General features: G+C 38.9%; 1 protein-coding gene across 2 annotated transcripts; it reads left to right on the top strand.

The window, feature by feature from the left end:
• The first annotated feature begins 536 nt into the window (after positions 1-536).
• Positions 537-21,217, top strand: LOC119412483 (WD repeat-containing protein 82). 2 transcript variants are annotated; one of them, XM_037679495.1, is made up of 15 exons: positions 537-930; positions 1,155-1,255; positions 1,391-1,457; positions 3,470-3,569; positions 3,828-3,944; positions 6,496-6,651; positions 6,739-6,808; positions 6,890-7,032; positions 12,819-12,992; positions 14,364-14,459; positions 14,531-14,635; positions 15,017-15,097; positions 15,250-15,400; positions 20,715-20,836; positions 20,916-21,217. In XM_037679495.1, the coding sequence occupies exons 1-15, from the start codon at positions 776-778 to the stop codon at positions 21,081-21,083; spliced, it is 1,806 nt and encodes a 601-aa protein (XP_037535423.1). In that variant the 5' UTR covers positions 537-775; the 3' UTR covers positions 21,084-21,217. The 2 variants fall into 2 exon arrangements, with proteins under 2 accessions (XP_037535423.1, XP_037535422.1); XM_037679494.1 differs by lacking the exons at positions 12,819-12,992; positions 14,364-14,459; positions 14,531-14,635; ... (2 more) ...; positions 20,715-20,836; positions 20,916-21,217 and adding an exon at positions 7,817-7,910.

Raw genomic sequence — 21,217 nt, forward strand, 5'->3', positions numbered from 1 at the left:
AAGATCTGAGATAAGAACTAAGAAATACCGACATGCTAAACTAAGAATACACTAAGCACTAATAGTCCTAAAACAATACGCCAAACAACAGCAGCATGAAAATGAGTCTGTGTGAGCAGATGAGTATGAAGGTATTTATTATATACTAGATAAAGGGTAATTATAGGGTACTTTGGCCTACAGGGCTGTTAATCAGGGTACTTACAAAGTACGGGAACAGGGCTGGGTTTTTTTTGTTTGTTTGTTTGTTTGTTTTAAGTAGCTTCTTACCCTGTGATGTGCCCATGTATAGCTTTTTGTCTAGCAATGCCCCTGGTCCAAATTTAAACATTCATTCTCATATTATTTTTGGTTCCGCACCACCTACCACTTTTATTTTGAATTCAATTCTTGCCAAAGTTTGCCTTTCCTGTGAAGTGTCGCCACTTCCTGTTTCCGTATGATGGAGGGGCGCTCGTTTTATTCACTTTACTTGTACTGACTGTTGAAGCGTTTGATTTTAACGTCAACGCGTGCACACCGCCCCTCTTGAGGTGGTGGTTATTATCAAAACGACTTGATGCCTTCACTTGTTCGGGTTTTAATACGCACGTGTGTATAGAAATGCGCTTTTTCTTGTTATTGTCGAAGAACTAAGCCGTAATACAACAAGAGTCATATTTAATAACGCATATAACGCATTTCTTAATCGACCCAAAATGATTTTTGAGCGTAATTAGATCAAACAAGGAGCCGAAGCACGCCTTGTTTTTATGTTTTTGTATAAATCGAAGCTATGAAGATCACAGACAAGGTTTTACGGAGTTTTAAGGTTGCCAGGACGTATAGTCTCAACAAAGTTAACTGTGTAGACTACAGCCCAAATGGTGAAAGTGCTGTATCAAGCAGCGACGACGACTCCATTGTAATATATGACATCCAACAGGGAAAGTAAGTGGCCAGCAGGGGATTATAACATTTAGGTGCACCTCTGCTTCATGGATTAAATTCATATGCATTTATTTATTTATTAACCTTTATTTAACCAGACAAATCCCATTGAGATCACAGATCTCTTTTGCAAGGGAAGCCTGGGCCTTAAGGCAGCTTAACATGCATGTTTTTTTTATATGTTTATTTGTACCATGCCAACACGTGTGTTTCTTCTTTCTCAGGCCTAATGGGAATCTGTACAGCATGAAGTATGGAGTAGACCTCATCCGCTTCACAAACAGAGACACTCAAACTGTGGTGTACAGCTCCAACAAACAAGATGGTAAAAGCCTGGTGCTCTTGGCAGTCAGCTACCATTATAAACCAACACGCGTGTCTTTTTTATTTGAAAAGAAACACAAATATTTAGTGTCTTTAAGAAGAAAAAGCAAAACAGATTTTGTTTTGTGCCTTTTAGATACAATCCGATACCTGTCGCTCACGAACAACACGTTCCTTCGATATTTCCCTGGCCACACCGCACGGTGAGTAATTCACAACTTGCAGCAGGAACAAGCTCAACTGAAACCACAAGCAGTGATGACAGGGGTCCCAAGACCTCCACTGCACACCCCCCATCTCAACCTTTCCCCCTCCCCAATCCTCCCAAGAACCTGTCAAACCACTTGGTTGTAGATTCATAAGTCATAATCTTGATGCCTCTTTATGTCCCAAAGCTGCTCATAGAGATTGAAGGTTAGTGGAATAGAAACCATTTATTGCTTGAAGTAGATAAATGATTCATTGAATGCATGCAAAGTGCAATAGTGTTTTTGGGTGTGTTTGTGTTCCCCTCCTATCAAATTTATTACATATTCCACTTTGAAAGTTTTGAAGAAATCCAAAATTTGCATTATTGGATAATTTGGTTGTTGTGTTTTTGCGCCCCCAAGTTGTCAAACTTTGCTAAGATTTGGTTAGACAGGGCTTTTAGTTTTCACATTATTGAATTGCTAACACTCTGCAGTATAACTTTTTTATTTCTGTGAGTTAAATAATAATCATAAACCAGAACAGTTTGAATAAGGTTCCATGCTCTGCTGGAAACATGGAAACACTGCAGGTTCCCTTGCCTCCACGGGCTTGAACCCATAAATAAAATGGTAAATGGACTGTACTTATATAGCGCCTTTCTGTCTTATCAATATACTCAAATTACTTTACAATCTGTGCCTCACTTACCCATTCATACAGCACTCTACTAGATCTCTAGACAGCTAATTGAACAAATCATTCTAAAGAGACTATAATCAGAGCTTTATCATATTTATACACTGATGAGACACACATCAGAGGCAATGAGGGGTTCAGTGTCTTGCCCAGGGGCACTTCAATATATGACTGCTGGTGGATTTGAACCCCCAATTCTTGCATTGTTGGACGACTGCTCTAACCACTCAGCCACAGCCGCCCGCTAAATAGAAGCAAGTGGCAGCCGATCCGGCTGTTCCACAGGTGGTGGGCCCACATGAAGGTGGCTTCAAGCAGCTGTTTTGTCTCAAAACACCGGGCGAAGATAGTTTTCAAAAGACAGGCGTTAAACAGTAACGAGAAGTTGAAACTGGACCTGTTCTTGTCCAGATACTCCAAAAAGCACTAAAACACCCAGTCTTTAAATTTTCACAAAGAGCCTAAATGTTTCACTGAATTTGCGTTTTAGTATAGAACAGTGTACTCCAGGTTTGAACAGTTTGAGTAGTTTTTGAACGAGAGCTGGTCAAAATTGTCCAAAACACTTATTTAAAAACACACTGATGATGTGACCGGTCAGTAAAACAGCTTACAATAGCGTCAAAGTGACATGAATGCTACAGTATAGGGAGAACACTGCATTGTGAAGATTGTTCCTCTTTATTGGTCATAATGTTGTGGCTGGCTTGATTTATCCAATACCCTGGCATGAGTAAGTAAACGATAAACCGTGCTGCGTTATGTGGGTGGGTTCAGTGTTTCCAGAGCTGTGTTAGGTGCACCATTTCCTTGTGTGTACCGACAACAAACCTGGACCAACTACAGCTGAGATGAAGTGGCAGCTCTGTCTGGTCTGCACCAACCTCAGAGTTATTTTAGAAACTCGGCAAGTTCATCCTAATGAAACGTTGTTGACAAAACACAAAATATGTGTCTGGACTGACTTCCAAAGTGTCCCACCCCTCTCCAACCTAATCTGTGCACAAGAGCATGGAATATTATGTTTAGTAAACTCAAGACTTAGTTTTTGTTTTTACTTAAGTAGAAAAAGCTCTATTTTGTAGGAAAGTTGGGAGTTTTTTTTATTTTTTTTATCACGCAACAAAAAAATAATATATGCAGTTATTGCTGCCTCTGAACTAAAGGGAAGGCAGGTGATAATGTTTTGCTCGTGTCTGTTAGCGAAATATCTCGTGAATTTATGGATTTTAATGAATCTCTTAGAAAGTTTAAATTTTTTAGTTTGCCTTATCTAAACTGATAGCTAAAATTTAGTGAATAAAATGTTTTTTGTGTGTGTGATCAGGGTTACTGCGCTCTCCATGTCTCCAGTGGAGGATATATTTATCTCCAGCTCGTTGGATGAGACAGTCCGCATCTGGGACCTGCGTTTGCCCACCTGTCAGGTGCGTGATGTTATGTAAAAACACAGTCTTATAATACTTCACATTAAAGTTCTGCATATCTAATGTCAGATAACTAAACCATAAACTTTGACAAATATCTGCTGATTATGGATCACTCTGATCGCTCTGAGCTACAGATGGTTCTGCTCAGAAGTAAAACTGGACCAACACTAAAGCTACAATAGAAAATGTGTGAAGGGTACAGTTTTTCATTAACTCCAATCTTTTACTTATTTTTTGTATATATTCGTGTTTCAGGGTGTAATCAACACAATGGGGAAACCTATTTGTTCGTTTGATCCAGATGGGTTAATATTTGCTACAGGGGTTGGATCACATGAGATTAAACTGTACGACCTTCGTGCTTTTGACAAGGTAAGGTTCAAGATGTGATGGTATGTCTATTTTTACCACAATGGAATCAACAGCAAGAGCGCAAAAACAAACCTCACACACAAATCTAACAAGGTTGAGTCAGGTCATCGGGACAGATTCTCCTTTGTTGAAATGTTTCGTTGTTTATCCAAAGGACTTCTTCAGTCTGAGAAGCTGCAACAAACTCTGTCTTATAAGCAGCACCTTCTTGTAGTGGATTAACCAGTTTGCTGGTGACATCCAGAACTAGTTGTTCACATGCAAAAGGAGGACCATCAGCCAAACAATTGGTCGTTGGCCACTTGCTATTCTCAGGGGGCTGATTGATACTAGCAGTAACAGAGGGGGACAGTTGAACCCGGAGGCCTCCACCCCTGTTTAATGATGGACGATTTCTTTTCACAAAGATGGCCTCCTTTACTCCTCTCTCAAACCATCGTTCCTCTCTGTCCAGGATGTGAACATCTTCATCCCTGAAAGAGTGACCGCTGGCCTGGAGATGAGTGTAGACCGCAGAGTCCTGGCCTGATGATGTTGATCTTCTGTGCTGGGCCATCCTTTTGGCCAGTGGCTGTTTAGTTTCCCCGATGTAAGACTGATCACAGCCCTCCTGACACTGAACAGCATACACAACATTACTCTGTTTGTGCCGGGGGACTGGATCTTTGGGATGAACCAGTCTTTGCCATAATGTATTTTGGGGTTTAAAAGCCACTGGGACGTTGTGTTTAGAAAATAAACGTCTCAGTTTCTCTGATACCCCCTCAACATATGGAATGACCACTGGTCTGGGTCTGGGTTCCTCCTGTTTGGGTTTCTTCTCTGCTTTCAGGAAGGCACAGTTAGGATATCCACATTGCTCTAGAGCCTGTCTTGTGTGGGATTTCTCCTTCTACCTGGCTCCTGAGTTAGTGGGGATGCTGTCTGCTCTGGTACAGAGTCCTGATGACTCCTAACTTGTGCTCCAGAGGGTGATGGGAGTCAAACTGCAAATACTGGTCTGTGTGGGTGGGTTTGTGGTACACCTCAGTTTGCAAATGTCCTCTATCAGAGACTGAGACTTCACAGTCCAAGAAAGCCAACCTGCCATTTTTTTTCATCTTCTCGTGTGAACTTGATGTATTTATCCACAGAGTTGATGTGGTCAGTAAAATGTTGGACTTCCTGAGATTTAATTTTAACCAAGGTGTGTTCAACATACCTGAACCAATGACTTGGTGGTGTTCCTGAAAAGGACGTCAAGGCTCTCTTTTCTACTTTGTACCTCCTCCATGTACAGGTTGGCAACAACAGGAGAAACTGGAGACCCCATAGCACACCCATGTTTCTGCCTATAATGAAGTAGGTTGACTGCAGGCACAGTTTCAAGAGTTGACACATTTGCTCTGTGGAAAGAGTTGTCCTGCTGCCAAGAGTGGTGTCTGATTTTAACCTTAGACAGACCGTCTCTACTGCCTCAACAGGAATGCACGTAGAAGCTCATCTGCAGACCAGCTGTCACTCTTAAGGATGAAGATGAGCACAGCCTGATAGAGAGGAACGTTGGCTCGAGAGAGCAGTAAAGGAAACCATCTTTGTGACGAGAACCTGTCCACTGTTAAACGAGGCGGAGGTCTCCATGTCAAACTGCCCCCCTCTTACAATGCTGTTATTGCAACTATCACTCAGCTCTCTGAGAATAGCAAGTGTCCATCAGGGCACTAACAATGAATTGTTAGTTTGATGGTCCTCCTTTTGCATGGGAACAACTAATTTTGGCTGTCAACAGCAAACTATAAGAAGATGATGTTTATATGTCTTATGGATAAAAGATGAAACGTTTCAACAAAAAAGAATCCGCCCAGAGGACCTGACTCAACCTTGTTAGATTTATCTAACTGGATTATTGAGCATGGGTCAGTACTCGCACACAAAGCACAATTTGTCTAAATACGCATTTGTTTTACAGTAATTACATTTTTTTTATTGTACACGATGCTTAGCCCTGTTAACCCATTAATACCAGCTGTCTCTGTTTGTAGTTGTTGTTTTTTTTTTTTTTTGAGAAACCTCAAGACCAAAGTGGTTTGGTGTCATCTTAAGTCTCACAACATTTCATTAAAATATACTGTAAATTCTATTTCCTCAACCATTTTACGTTATTGTCAGTTACATAGTTTTCAATTATTCTAGAGGAAATATTAGGATAGTCCTGCAGGAAGTACTACAGCAAGTTGCTGCTGACCTTTTTGTACTGGCAAAATAAACTTGGAATTGAATGTAATGTAAACACCTGTTGGATATTTACCGCAGTGTACATGTTTATGAAATATGGTTTACCTTGGACTGCTGTTAACATTTTAAGACTGAAGTTGTTTTAAGAACACTTTGGCCTTCGCTCTGCTCAAACTAGTTCATCAATCCAGTTAAAACTCGTTTGTATTTATTTAAAATAACATTCAAAGCTCTATCTATGACAGGTAAGATACTAACTGTTCAGAAGCTTTTCATAGCACTCCACCATAAAACACCAGAGCTTTCATATACAAATGTTAATGTTTTCTCATTCAAGGGTCCATTTTCCTGCATTGAGACCAGGTTTAAACGTGTCTGTGACTGGACTGGACTCAAGTTCAGTAAGGATGGGAAGCACATTCTCATTTGTACGAACGGCGGAGCTATTCGCATCCTGAATTCTTTTAACGGATCTGTGCTGTACACTTTTTCAGTAAGACTCGCCACATTTCTGCTGCACGTCATCTGTTTTTACGTCGGTGCGGTTACTGTAAGTAGCAGAATGTTTTCTGAATTTCAGGGCTACAACAACAGTAAAGGCGTCTCCCTGGAGGCCTGCTTCACTCCAGACTCAAAGTTTGTTATGATCGGTAAGCTGCCGTATTTGAGGATTATATTTGGCTGTTTTCCTTCAATGTGGAGAATGTGTAGTAGAATCTTGTCTCGTGCAGGTTCGGAAGACGGGAGAGTTCACGTGTGGAGCATTGAGAATGGGATGAAGGTGGCCGTGCTGGATGGAAAGCATCAAGGACCGATCAACACTCTGCAGTTTAACCCTCTGTACATGACGTTCGCCAGCGCCTGCTCCAGCATGGTGAGAACAAACATTTTACATGAATCTCTCACAGAGAGGCTGCTGGGAAAAGCCTGTTAACAGCGTGAAGGCTTATAAATCATTCACACTACTGAGATCCATTTTTCCTTCATACGTTTTTTGGCACGTAAATCGTTCCACACTTTTGGGGAATATTTCAATGCTTCATCAATCAAAACATTCAGCTCATTCAGGACATTTCTGCCATGACTTTTGGTACTTGTGCAATTTTTATGAAATGTTTAGCTTTATCGGCCATGTTTTTCTCATTGAAAATGAATGGAGCTCCCTTCTCTTCCTTCAAAGCATGTGCAACAACAAACTGTTCATTTCAGCTTTTTTTTAGCTTCTTTGTGCAAATTTCAGCTTCCTTCAGTTTCTTTCAGCTTCTTTCTGCTCATTTCAGTTGTTTTCAGATATTCTGCTGCTTTCTGCTACTTTCAAATTCTTTTTTTTAGCTTTTTCAGCTGCTTTTTTTTTTTAACTAATTTCATTTTTTTGGCATCTGTTCAGCTTCTGTCTGTCTGTTTCAGCTTATTCTGCTACTTTTCTGCTCTGTTTAGCTTTTTATACACATTTCTGCCATTTTTCTTTTGCTTTCAGCTTTTATTTTCCTGCTTTCAGCAAATGTCAGCTGTTCAAATTTAACTCCCATTAACAGTTTAGTAAAGAAACCTTTTTAGTTCGATTTAAACTTTTTCGAAAATCATCCAGCAGTAAGCATTCACACTGATTTTCATCTGAAAATTTATTTAGTTCTTCTTCTTGGTTTTTTTTTCCCCAGATGTTTTGGCTCCCGTGTGGTGTTGACACGTAGAAGGACCAAAAAGCTTCACCACAGACGGAGGTGACATCATTTTATGATACAAACTCTTTTAGCACAAAAAGAAACTTGTTAATAAAAGGTTGTACCTAAAGACAAACATGTTTTTACATTTTAAGATGTTATGTTTTGCATATCCGTATTCTGAAAATGTTGGAAAACTTGATGCAGTGTTAGCAGAAAAAAAGTACATTTTGTTAAAAAAAAAAAGTTTTTATTACAATTCAGATGCATTTGTGTTACTTTTATAAGCTGAACTTTTGTAATTATTCTATTTACTGTTTTTATAGTTCAAGTATTTGATAATAAACTTTTCTATTTTAAAGAGACAGTTAATTTTTTTCTTTTTGGCACCGACACCTTGATCATCCATTTTGTTTTAGATCAACCAACATTTTAAAATCAAATATATTCATCATGATGTTTAACAAAATGCAAGTGGACAGATTCATATTTAAGATGCTGCAATGCAGGAGTGGCTATTTAAAGTAAAAAAACATTAATAATGTTTTTAAATAAATCAATTAAATGCCAAGCATTTTTTGAAGGAATGCATATCACCCGTTGTCTTCCATGCTGTAGTTTTAAACCAAGATCATCTTATGTTGAAAAATGACAGTTTTTAAATTACCGGTAGGTGAAGTACAATTGTTTTTGATTTTGTGAGATTTGTGAAATGTGTTAGAGCTAGAGTTGTGATTTCTGGCCTGAGCCCATGCTCGACCTGAAAGAAAACTAAATAAGAATGCACAATATAAAATTGTGTTAATCTACTTGTAGAGGAGGAGGCAGTACGTTTATATGTTGAGAATGAGAAAGAAATAAAATAGAGTGCAACAGTTAATCAGACTGAAAAGAGAGAGTAGCTGGCACATTGCACAGCAATTGCGCATGTGGCCCCGCCCACCCTTTGCTCTTATCACACATCTGAGGATTTGCAATTGACCCACTACAAGCGACATAATGGAGCTGGAAAGTATTAAACAAAAGGTAAAAACAGGAGAACTCCCTCTACAAAGCCAGCACAGTGAAACCTGCTGATGTGTGTCAGTCAGGTGCACACTCAGGTGCGACCAGCCGGTTGATAAAGGTTAAAAAAAAAGAAAAAAAAGTCCCGTTAAGCTTCAGATGGATCACAGGATCATCGGCCACGCGCGTCCGCTCCACACTCCGCTCTCATCTGTGGTGGAAGAAGTTGTAGCATCTACAAAAGCCGAAGCGAGCAGCGCGTTCAATTAAAATAGCCTTGTTCTATATTTTTCCAACTAATTTTGCTCTGAAAATATTTTTGTTCATCTGTATAATAGCCTATCTTTAGAGTTGATTTTTTTAGGCTATTTGTTAAGTATGTTAATATCCATTTGGTGATACAAGGAATCTTATATCTTCCTTTCTTTGAAATACGTTTTTAAACTATCATGTCAAACTGATTTGTTTACCAAAGCAGTAAAAGCTTATTAAATAAAGGTTTTGTTTTATTTTCGGGTTCAGGCCTCTTAATTACTGTTAATTAGTTGAGTCGGATTGGGCTCGGACAAAATGCCTACAGACTAGTGCCGGGCCAAGTCGGGTTTTTTAGTCCCTAATGCAACTCTAGTTAGAGCTTAGTTTTTGTAACGCTCAGCTACTTTCACATCAAATTTTTGCTCAGTATATTTAAAATTCACTGACTTTTAACCATTTTTGTGTTTAATAAAATCTCTTAGCTGTAGTGGCCATTTTGAATGGCTCCAAAAGTCAAGTTGTAGATGCACATTCAACAATTACTTTCTGAGAGTTTTATTAAAATCTGTCCAGCGGGTCTTGAGACAAATTTCCAAACGCTACAGAAAAACAAACAGGTATAAACCTCTTCAGCAGCGGCCATTAATGATCTTCATATAGTCATATGTTCTGTACAAAACATTACATGTTTATTGTCCTTTGTGTTTTGAATCAGTGTATGAACATTTGTTTTATAGATGACAACGTGATCATGACTCAGCAATAATTCTGAAACTCAAGTTCAGACACATAATCATGGGAGTAGCACAGTATTTATATTTTGTTAGACGATCATTTGTATTTGTTTGCATGTGTGTATTTGTGTGTCTTCCCGAAGTAGAGGAGAGGGGTGGGAGCCATGTTGAATAATGTATAGACGCTTGGGTGGTGTACTCACCCCTGAGTGAATAATGAATGATCCCATCACAGGTAACCTCCAGGTACACACTTATCTTTCTCTCACCCACATCCATATGCAGGTGTGTGTGTGAGAGAGACAAATGGAAGAAATAAGGCATGAAAGTTTTTACCATTAACATTTTTTCCTAACATTCTTCGTCTATCCTTTTTTTTTTATCTGATAGTTGTCAGTGATAAGACCTGTTTGTACATTTAGAGCTCATTTTAGGAGCTCTTCGTCTTACACTAAATGAAGATTGATGTTTATTGCCTTTAAAAGCCACATCACATATTTTTATGTCTTAGAATATCACGTCACGAATTGTGAAAAGGTGTCTTTCCCTCTCTTACCTTTCCCTGTACTTATTCACTGATCAAATGCACAGAGTCTACTGAACACAGGTACCTGTGATGGAGAAGCGGTGCTGAAATGTATCGGTCAGATTCTCGCTTGGTGTCACATTTCTGGGACCAGGTGGCTGGAATTTGAGACGGTGGAGTTTCGTCTGCCTGAGTTGATCGGCCGTTCTATGAGAAGTGGTGATAAAATGTCATTACATTTGGCACAGCCCGCACCGCTGACCGCTGGTGTCATCATCACCGTTTTCTGAAGACGGACAGGTACAGGACAATCTGTGACCGACTTCAGCAAGCTCCACCCGCCGCCACCCCACCAATACCCTGGGACAAAGTTGCGGTCACTGACATGCAAAGCGTTTTAGATCAGTTGTTGGGGTGGCGTATCCACTGACAGGCGCATTATTACTCATCAGTCACGCTTCCGCAGATTGTGTTTCAAGTGTTGGGAAGCTCCTGAGCCGCCCTCGATGCGTTTATGTCACTTGTACGTGTGAGTTCATCTGTCTGCCATCAGAGGAGCGGCGCTTCACCTGCTGGGAGAGCACACAGAGGCTTGGACTTAGTCTTTCTTGCATGAGCGGTACGTGAAGCGGCGAATATTGACTGCCAAACGATGTCGCACCAAACTGGAATTAATGGTGAGTCTGCATAACGATGCAAGCCTGCAGGAAGCTGATTTTAATACAAGTGAGCTGTTTCTGACTTTTTGTGCCAGTAGCACATCCTCACCTATATACTGTTATAATAAAGTGTTCTTCTAAACTTGATTATTATGTTTGGACTTAAATGTCTAAAAGCTGCACACCTCAAATATTCAAATAAAACAGTCAGTTTGTCTCTTATGAACTGCTCTCATTCAGCCAAAGATTGTTTATTAGCAGTGTGTGTGTGTGTGTGGGTGTGTGTGTGTGTGTGTGTGTGTGTGTGTTTTAGCATTTAGTAACGTGTGTCAGAGGTCCGGTTGATGGAAGCGCACCTCTTTTCTCACCTGATCTTACATCATTTATGAGACCTCTGGGTTCAGTAACCATGGTGAGACAAAAGGATGAAGTACTATACACCAAATAAGTAGTTTCCTTTGATAAAAGTACTTTGGAAAGCAATCGTTACTTTAATTAGTTTCATCTGTCACTAAAGTATGTCAGTAGTGTTTGAGTCCACTGAGTCAGTTTAAGTTCATTCAACTTTTATTTACAGGTTAATCCCACTGAGCCTCGGGGACTCATTTACAAGAGACCTGATTTTAACAAAGAGTGATGACAACAGTAGACAATCATAAAGGATGCGTACAAATTGAGAATAACAAGTGAAAATAAAATGGTATTTTAAAAAATGTAACAAAAAACAGCTTTTTGTTACATTAAGTGACCTGTGGATAAAATTTTCACTCATAAGTGGAGTCATAGGAAGTCCTGTCGTGATAAATCAATTAATCGCATGATAAATTAAAATTATCAACCTCGTTTTCATTTATCGGCTTTATCGTTTCTTTGTGTCTCTCTCTTTCTACTGAAGACACTGGATGACAAAAGGCTCAACTCCTGTGCTCTTCACTGACCCCTCACTTTCTCTTTTCTCTTTAAAATCCATTTTAACCATCCAAAATCGCGTTTTTGAATGGTTAAAAGCAGCTAAGCTGAGAAGCTAAGCTACGAGCTAAGCTAACAGGTTGACCTCAGGTAAAAAAACCTCCGTCTTGTCAAAGCTCCAAAATTCACAGCTGAAACCCGTGCCTTCATGTAAAAAGTTTTTTTTTCTGCAAAAAGAAGCTGAGAAATTGTTTACTGATGTTTTTTTTTTTTTTATTAAAAGCTTTGTGTGAAAAATGCTATGCTAAAGAACTCAAAGCACACTGAGCGTCTGCCATTTTGAGAACCAAAGAGAGACAGCCCTTGTCACGTCAAGGGGCCTCCCTCCCATTTTTCTTAGAGACACGCTGCACACTCCCTCACTATCCATCCTTCAGTTCAAACAGTCTTATACTGCCATCCGGTGGTCGAAAAAAGGTACTACATGCAAAACAAATTAACCAACATTTCTTCTTAAATTTGACAATAATTACTAATAATTGTCAAATGTCAAAAAATATTATCGTTTATCGCAATAATTTCTGAGACAGTTAATCGCCCAGCAACATTTGTTATCGTGACAGGCCTAGTCGTAGGTTCTTACTTACCAAACTATGTCTCACTTGCTGTTAACCAGCCAGCCCTCCGTTCTGACTTTGCCTTATATCTGGTTTCTGCAGCTACATTCGAGCTGAACGAGTTCCTTGCCCGAGCGAGAGGAGGTTCCATCAGAATCATGAAGATCGTGATCAGAAATGGTAAAAGTGACGTTGTGTCTTGTATTCAGAAGAGCACCTCGTTGAGGTTCGGCCTGTATTTGACTATTTTATGTGTGAAAATGTGTTTATATGTTTTTGTTTTTTGCAGAAGAGTTGGTGCTAGATTTATTCAAAGAGCCGGTGCAGACATGGGACAAGGATTACGATCAGTTTCTGCTTCCTCTTCTCACACCGCAGGAGCCTTGCTACATCCTCTACCGCCTGGACTCCCAGAATGCACAGGGATACGAGTGGATATTCATCTCCTGGTCACCTGACCAATCACCAGTATGTCTGAAGACGCTAATCAGCCGCAGTTTCATGTTTAGTCATTTAAATGTAACAATTCTGGACAAAATTTATAGAGTCCTCCATAATACATGAAGAGTACCTGTACCAAGAATACCAGTGTGGTGTTATCACCAAAATACTTGTTTGATTACTTAGATGAAATAATATTTTTTACTATTGTACGTTTAAAGAAAAGATATTAAGGTTTTTGTACGCTAATGCAATTTCTTGAGCGACTGTGAAATTTCTGTGACTTTCTTAAACAGAGTTATGTAGGTGATTTATTTCTAAACTTTCCCTTGTGAACATGTTAACTAGTTATGACTAATTATTGCTGAATCATCGTCTTCAAAAGTAAAGTTCAGACACACCTGAACAAAGTGACAGGGCTGGATTACGTCTGATGTTTTAATTTGTAAGTTGCATACCCAAATGTATGCTTTAGATACATTTTAAGTCATTTTTGAATATCCAAACAAAGCTTATGCATCAAATTATGGACTAATTCCAAATATTTTTTGTGCAGAAAGTAAAGTTTTAAATTTTGATCAATTTTATTGGCATTCTGCATTATTGCTCAAGTTTGACATAAAGAATTCCAGATAATTTTTAATGATATTATTATTATTATTATTATTATTATTATTATTATTATTATATTATTATTATTATTTAAGTATTTAAATCTGGAACTTTTACCAAAAGTATTAAGAAGAAAAAAACAACTTCAGTATATTTTGGTAAATAAGTCACAGTGAGAAAATTATCTAATAAAAAAACTGAATAAAATTTGTGACATGAAAACTAAATTATCCAAATTTTTTACATTTTATATTTTGTTTAATGTACAAAAAAATACTTGAAAGCCAATTAACATACTAAAATTGGTGCAAGCAGCAAAAGTGTAAAACTGAATTCCACTTCATGAAACAGTTTTGTATGAATCAACAAAATAAATAAATAAAATAAAGTAAAATATTAAAAACAACAAAATATCCATTTAAACAGGTACAAAGTCCTTGTGTCTCAGAGTATTTTGATTAGTTTAATTAACAATCCCCCCCCAAGTTAAATAATCATTTTTTTTATTTAAATTTGAAGTTTTAATTTGTATATGTCAATATAAGATGAACACCTTAAGCTTGTTAACTCATAAATATGAAAAGAAATATTCAGTATCTTACATGCACATAATTTTGCAGATACACCCAAATTAAGTTTTCATACTGTGGTGTGCAGGAACCAGCCTTCCAGATCTTCACAAACCAACACGGTGCATCAATCAAACTGTAGAAAACGAGTCTCTGACATGGTCAAAGCTGCAGGTCAAGTGATTCCTGTCGTCTTGTGTGGGCTTGTTTTCTGTAGGTGAGGCAGAAGATGATGTACGCTGCGACTCGTGCCACGCTGAAGAAAGAGTTTGGAGGAGGTCACATCAAAGACGAAATGTTCGGCACGGTCGAGGTTTGTCAGAATCCCTCCGGTATGATCGCTGATCAGATTGTTTTGGTATTAAGCAGCGTGTCTGTTGGCAGGATGACCTGTGCTTTCAGGGATACTTGCGCCACAGCTCCTCCTGCTCGTCTCCAGCTCCGCTCACAACAGCTGAGCAGGAGCTGCAACGAATTAAAGTCACAGAGGTACTTAGAAAAAACACATTCTGCCTGTATATATTATGAACTATTTATAATTTGTGCTTATTTATTGTGTTTCAACTGTTTTTGACAGGAAAAAGTTGTTTGGGTATGTTCTTCTTTCTTACATATATAAGGATTTTATTAGCTTTGTGCTATAGAACAAAAATTAAATATATTAAAATCTGCTTTTCTGTCTGCAGGATGAACGGAGACGAATTGGGACTCCAACAGCACGAGCGAGGGTTTGTTAAGTCCTCATCCGGTTTCTGCTCATAATTCATGTTGAACGACGCACGGAGTGATGATTTCAGACTTTTGCATGTGTGTGTTTTCCATCAGGTCACAATGGAGTTTGGCTTAGACAAGAGGGCACAGACTCTTCAGGGTCTTGCGTTCCCTTTACAAGAAGATGCCAAAAGAGCTCTGCAGCAGCTCAAGCAGAAACGCATCAATTACATACAGCTGGTGAGCCCTGGCTGAAAATCTGCAGTACTTTTAGCACATTGTGTAAGAAACAACATGAAATGTTTTGTGCAGACAATCTGCATGGATCTGTTTATGACCGTAGAATGCAGTCAAATCTGCTCACTCGTGTGTGTGTGTGTGTTGTGTTGCAGAGGCTGGATGTAGATAAAGAGACCATTGAGCTGGTTCACACCAAACCGACAGAAATTCATGAGCTTCCCTTCAGGATTCCAACAGATACCCCTCGATACCACTTCTTCGTCTTCAAACATTCCCATCAGGGCCAGCAGCACGAGGCGTTAGGTGGGTATACTGTCGTCATCTCAACTCGAGGTGGACAATTCAGAGCCTTTCATTACATTAAACGCTCCATTACATGAACTTGAGATAGAGTTGTTGCTATTGGGATTATTTCTTTTGTGAGCATATCAATAGATATTTCTTCAAAGGAAACATAAAGACACATTTTTGTTTATTAAGACATTATTTTACTTCTTAATATGAAATTTGTATTTTACAGTGACATTAATGAGAAAGGAGCCAAACTGCCCATGTTTTAGTTTGTGTGGTCTTTTGATTGCCATAATTAAGTCAGTGCTTACCCCCTACATCCCTTCTTGCTATCTCGGATCCTTAAATCTGTTATTACTTTCCACTCCCAGAGCTCGACTGGTGGCAGAAGGAGGGAGGGCTTTTATGGTCAGGACTCCTAATTTGTGGAATGCTCTTCCTCTAAATATTAGACAGCCTCTTCATTGTCTTCTTTTAAATCATTAGTTAAATTTTATTTGTATAATAAGGCTTTTAATATCTAAATTTCTTTGTATTTTTATTTTTCATTTTGTCTTATATTGTTAGTATTTTAATTAATTTGGTATGCTTTTTGTGTTTCTGGTGTTGTTTTTTGATGTTTAAATTGATTAATGTGAAGCACTTTGTAACATTTGTTTAAACAAGTGTCATACAAATAAAGTATTATTATTATTATTATTATTATTATTATTATTATTATTATTATTATTATTATTAAAAATTGTGAAGGGTTTGCATTCAGGAATAATTGCAAAAGCATTTCTGTTAACTCTTGAACCATAGATTATTTTAGGGTTGTTTTAGACGTTTGATTAAATCAAACATTAATTCAATCTTTATTTAAACACATCCCTGTATATATATATATAAAAGGTGAAAGTGTGTCAGTTTCCTATATGGTTGATGATGTTCCAGTGGGACAAAATGTTGTAATAAGAATTGAGAGTGTGTTGTAGTTCAACCAGTTTGTTTCAGTATTAATATATTTTAGTACCCAGGGTAGTTTGGACTGAGGGAGAAACTGATACAGTCAAGTAATAGGTAAGTGATTTTTTCTTTTTACACTGTCCAGTGGTTTAAGTAGGATTTTCTCCTGTTTGTTTGGTAAGCCTGGAGAGGAGGGTGAAGAATCCTAGGTGGATAGCAGCCTTTGGTGAGAAAGGTGAGTAGAATGAGTTGGAGAGTGGAAGGACAGAAGTCAGAGACTAATCCAGGGATGATGTTTGTAGGCTGATGGCGAAGAGACTGGCGAGGTCCAGGAGGAGGTTTCACAGAGAGGTTTTACCTAGCAGGCACAAAGAGACTGGATGTCCACCAAGAGGAACCACAAAGTTAGGACAGTTGGTTACATAATGTTCCTGTGGGGAGGTACTGATCCAATAGTCCTTAAGTACACCAGAAGCTCGTCAGCCAGGATCAGGATCAGCTGTGGTATGGCTCCGCCCTGCCACTCAGAGGCTTCAAGGAAATGGTTACAGAAAACATGGGAATCGTACAGTACCCTACTCTCAATAATTGCCTTGGGCAATGTAAAATATTTTTTGGATGGGTCTGATAGAAAGAAGAGATGAGGTTGGGGTCGAGGATGAAACACCTTGGGAACCATGCTCTCTCTTCAGGACCGTATCCCTCCCAATCCACCATGCACTAGGATCCCTGACCCCTACGGTGTACATCAAGAATGCATCAAACTGAGAAAGCAGGATGATTGTCAATGTGGCGGGGAGTGGACAGAAGTTGGAAGGAGCATTTAACAGACTCTCTGATACTGTTTTGATCTGTGAAATGTGGGATGGATCCACGTGGAGGGAGGTAACTTAAGTCTAAGTACTGGTAAGTACTGTACTACTTAAGTAACTTAACTTACTGTGGGGAAATGGTTCCGCCCTGCTACTTAGAGGCTACAAGGAAGTGGTTACAGAAATGACTGGAATCCTACAGTTTGAAGTTAGAACTAGCTTAAACCATTTGACACTAATTCTTGTGCACAAGTAGTCTTTTAAAAAGCAACTTTATAAATAAACTATATACCTTGAACCAAGTATTTTATCCATCCATCCATTATCTTCCGCTTATTCCGACGCCGGGTCGCGGGGGCAGCAGCTTGAGTAGGGAGGCCCAGACATCTCTTTCCACAGCCACCTCTTCCAGCTCTTCTGGAAGGACTCCAATGCATTCCCAAGCCAACCAAGAGACTAAAGTCGCTCCAGTGTGTCTTGGGTCTTCCCTGGATTTTCCTCCCTGTCAGACATGCCCAAAGCATCTCCCTAGGGAGGCTCCCAGGAAGCATCCTTTCCAGATGCCTGAACCACCTCAATTGGTTCCTGTCAATGTGGAGGAGCAGTGGTTCTACTCCGAATCTCTCCCGGATAACTGAACTTCTTACCCTATCTCTAAGTGAGAGTCCAGCTACCCTGCAAAGGAAACTCGTTTCAACCACCTATATCCGCAATTTCATTCTTTCAGTAACTACCCAGAGTTCATGTCCATAGCTGAGGGTAGTAACGTAGACTGTTTGGTAGACAGAGAGGTTTGCTTTACAGCTCAGCTCCCTCTTCACCACAATGGACCGGCACAGAGTCCGCAATACTGCAGAAGCACCAATCTATCTGTCAATCTCAGTCTCCATTCTTCCCTCACTCGTGAACAAATCCCCAAGATACTTGACCTCTACTTGAGGCAGAACCTTACCCTCGACCCAAAGAGATCAATCCACGCTTTTCCGACTGAGGACCATGGCCTCAGACTTATAAGAAAAATGTAATTTCTATCAAGTCATCACTTTAAATTTGATATGTTTCTGTGCCTTTGCAATGACATTCTAAAGTTTAAAAATACACTGTCTTTGCACTTAAGAGGATGTGACGGTTAGGGTATTTACAGTAGCTATGTGTCACCACTCATTCTTATCCGTTTCATCTCTCTCAGTCTCGTTTACTGCTTAGTTTCATATTTACCATACAGTTTGAAGTTTTTTTTAACTAAACCTATTTGTTACTGTTTCCTATAACGTCATGTCCCGGTCACGATCTCAACCTCAAGTTCATAACTGTCAAACTTAATGTTGTTACGCTTGTTGACAATTATTGGAATAACTGTGTAACTGATGTGTCAAAGTGACGCACACTCAGAGAGTTATTACTCAACCCTGAAGGTCCTCTCAGCTGTCTGCAAGTTTCTGGTGTTTTAATTCTCTGCTGCAGATAGGAAGCTGTAAAGAACGCTTGATGAAACTTGCTGAAATCTTTTCCAGGAGCCAGAATTCAAAACAACCTTAAATGTGTCTTAAAGATGTTTGAATATAGTTTTCGTTTTTTTTTTTTTTTTTTTTAAAGTGGGGTAATGTGGATTACCGGTACTTACCTGTAGTCAGTATCTTACTTGTAATAGAGATTAAAACGATCTCAGCATTGGAGGGTATAGCTACCAAAAAGTTAGATTTGTTAACCCATGTTCCGCTAACTAAAAAATTAGCTTTGCTAACACTAAACAGCTAAACAGGTTAAAAACATTGGCGGACACTAACCAGCTATTTGCTTAGACGACTGTAACTCCATCTGTGTCATACGTCTTCGACTCCTTCCAGCTGAAGCTGCATCGACCAATCACGTCTTGTCACGAGCGTATGTAGTAAGCCAATAGCGTGCCTAATGGACTCTTAGAGACACGCCCACAAGAGACAAGAACAAGCTTGTGAATTTTGTTAGCAGACTTAAAGTTGGCAAAACCTAATTTAGCAGAAGCTAATTCCGCTAACCTGTGATGGACTTGCGACGTGTCCAGGGTCTCGCACAGTGATAGCTGGATATGGGCACCAGTGACCTCCGCAACTCAAAAAGGATAAGCGGATAAAGATAATGGGTGGATGGATAATTCTGCTAACATTTTCCAAAGTTTACAAAAACACTCAACATAAAATTAGTTCCGCTATTAGCTGTTTGCGGATTAGTGGAACTGTGGCCAACACTGGATTTCAGTTTGGAGAACTGGAAAGAAAAGAAAACAAGTTCTTTAAAGTGTCCAGCAATTAAAGCTGCTCAAAAGAAAGCCTATCTGAGGCCTCGTCTACACAACTCTGAAATTTTCACCAAAGTGTAGCTTTTTCAAAACTCCATTCCTGGTGTCTGTGTGGAGACACAAAGCTTTTCAGAAACGATAACATAGAAGCCCGTTTCTTGCACATCCACTATCACTTCTTGCCCTTAAAACTTAAAGGACTACCAATATTAGGTTATTTTTACTGGTTTTCTGTGTTTATCTTGCTTTATCCTGATCCTATTGCCATTAAACTTTGCTTGAAAAGGATAATAAAAGAGAGCAAACTGTAAACAAAATTAAAGAAATAAACACGTTGTAGGAGAGTCTTTGGCCATGTGAAAATTGTTTTTCATTTTATATATTTTGATGTGTTTTTGGGACATTCTCACCACCATGTTACCCTTCATGGGTTTTAGTGTTGTTTTACACCTTTACATCACCTTTGCAATTGTCTAGTCATTTATTAGACAATAGACATTGATGGTTATAGACTGTATTAAACATACCCAGTCTAACTATCTGATGCAAAAGTAATGTGTAAAAATCTATAACACGATGTTAGCTTGAATAACTATAACTGTTTTGGGTTTGAGTTATTTTAAGCATTGGAAATTGGCTCTTAGTAGCATCTAGCTGGATGTTTTGGAGAATTTCTCCTTGATTCTTTAAACTGAGATTGAACAAGTCACTGCTGACTGCAGGTAGGATACTGACCACTCCTAATCTCTCTACAGAACCCCACTTTTAAAATGACTTTTAAATGCTACCACATGGATGCTACCACATCCATCATCTGGATGTGGATGTGTGAACTACTAATACTGAATCATTTTTACTATGGACCAAATTAACATGACACAAAGTACGTTTTTGTTAAAACATATTTATAGAAATATTCGACATGTTCGGGCAGATTTTAATACACCTTATTATTTTACATTATTAGTGTATAGCGTATATCTTAGATCCTTTTATACTGTTTCTTTTTATACTTTATATTTTTGCTACTTTTGGGTGTAATCTTGAATATACAATTTCATTCCACCTCATGTGATGCGAATGACAATAAAGAACCTTGAGCCTTGAGAAAGTGTAAGAAACAATATGAAATATTAACTGATTTACATGCTGTTTTGCACTGAGTCTAATTAAACTTCAGCCTGTGTAAACAAAGAAGTGCACTGAATCCAGGATTATTAATAATAAATTAATATAATATAAAATAAATTAATCTGCAATCTACATCTGAACTTGTCGTCTGTTCCAGTGTTCATATATTCGATGCCGGGGTACACCTGCAGCATCAAGGAGCGGATGTTGTACTCCAGTTGTAAGAACAGGTTACTGGATGAGGTGGAGAGAGACTATCAGCTGGAGGTCAACAAGAAGGTACGCATCACATCCAGATTTCTGTTGCGAATGAGATCATCAGAAGCTGTCAGTCATTTTGATGTGTTTTGGTTTACAGATGGAGATCGACAGCGGCGATGGTCTGACGGAAGAGTTCTTGTATGAAGAAGTGCACCCGATGGAGCACGCCCTAAAGCAGGCCTTCGCCAAGCCTCGTGGACCAGGAGGGAAGAGGGGCAACAAACGCCTCATCAAGAGTCCTGGAGAGAACGGGGAAGAAATTTAGATATTATTGACACACGTACATATTACACAGGCAAATGTAATTATAGCTTGAGAATTAACCAGGTATTTGACTGCTTAGCTTCTAACCACTACTTCTTCTTTTTTTAAAGAAAGTTTACGTTTCACACTAAACAA

The sequence above is a fragment of the Nematolebias whitei genome, chromosome 7 (assembly GCF_014905685.2).
Source record: "Nematolebias whitei isolate Nwh7 chromosome 7, NemWhi1, whole genome shotgun sequence".
NCBI lineage: Eukaryota > Metazoa > Chordata > Actinopteri > Cyprinodontiformes > Rivulidae > Nematolebias > Nematolebias whitei.

Coding starts and splice junctions, on each gene's coding strand:
- LOC119412483 (XM_037679495.1), top strand. CDS start 776: ATGAAGATCACAGACAAGGTTTTACGGAGTTTTAAGGTTGCCAGGACG. Junction 1,458..3,469: donor TTCCCTGGCCACACCGCACG/GTGAGTAATTCA, acceptor GTGTGTGATCAG/GGTTACTGCGCTCTCCATGT. Junction 7,033..12,818: donor CCAGCGCCTGCTCCAGCATG/GTGAGAACAAAC, acceptor TTTGCAGAAGAG/TTGGTGCTAGATTTATTCAA.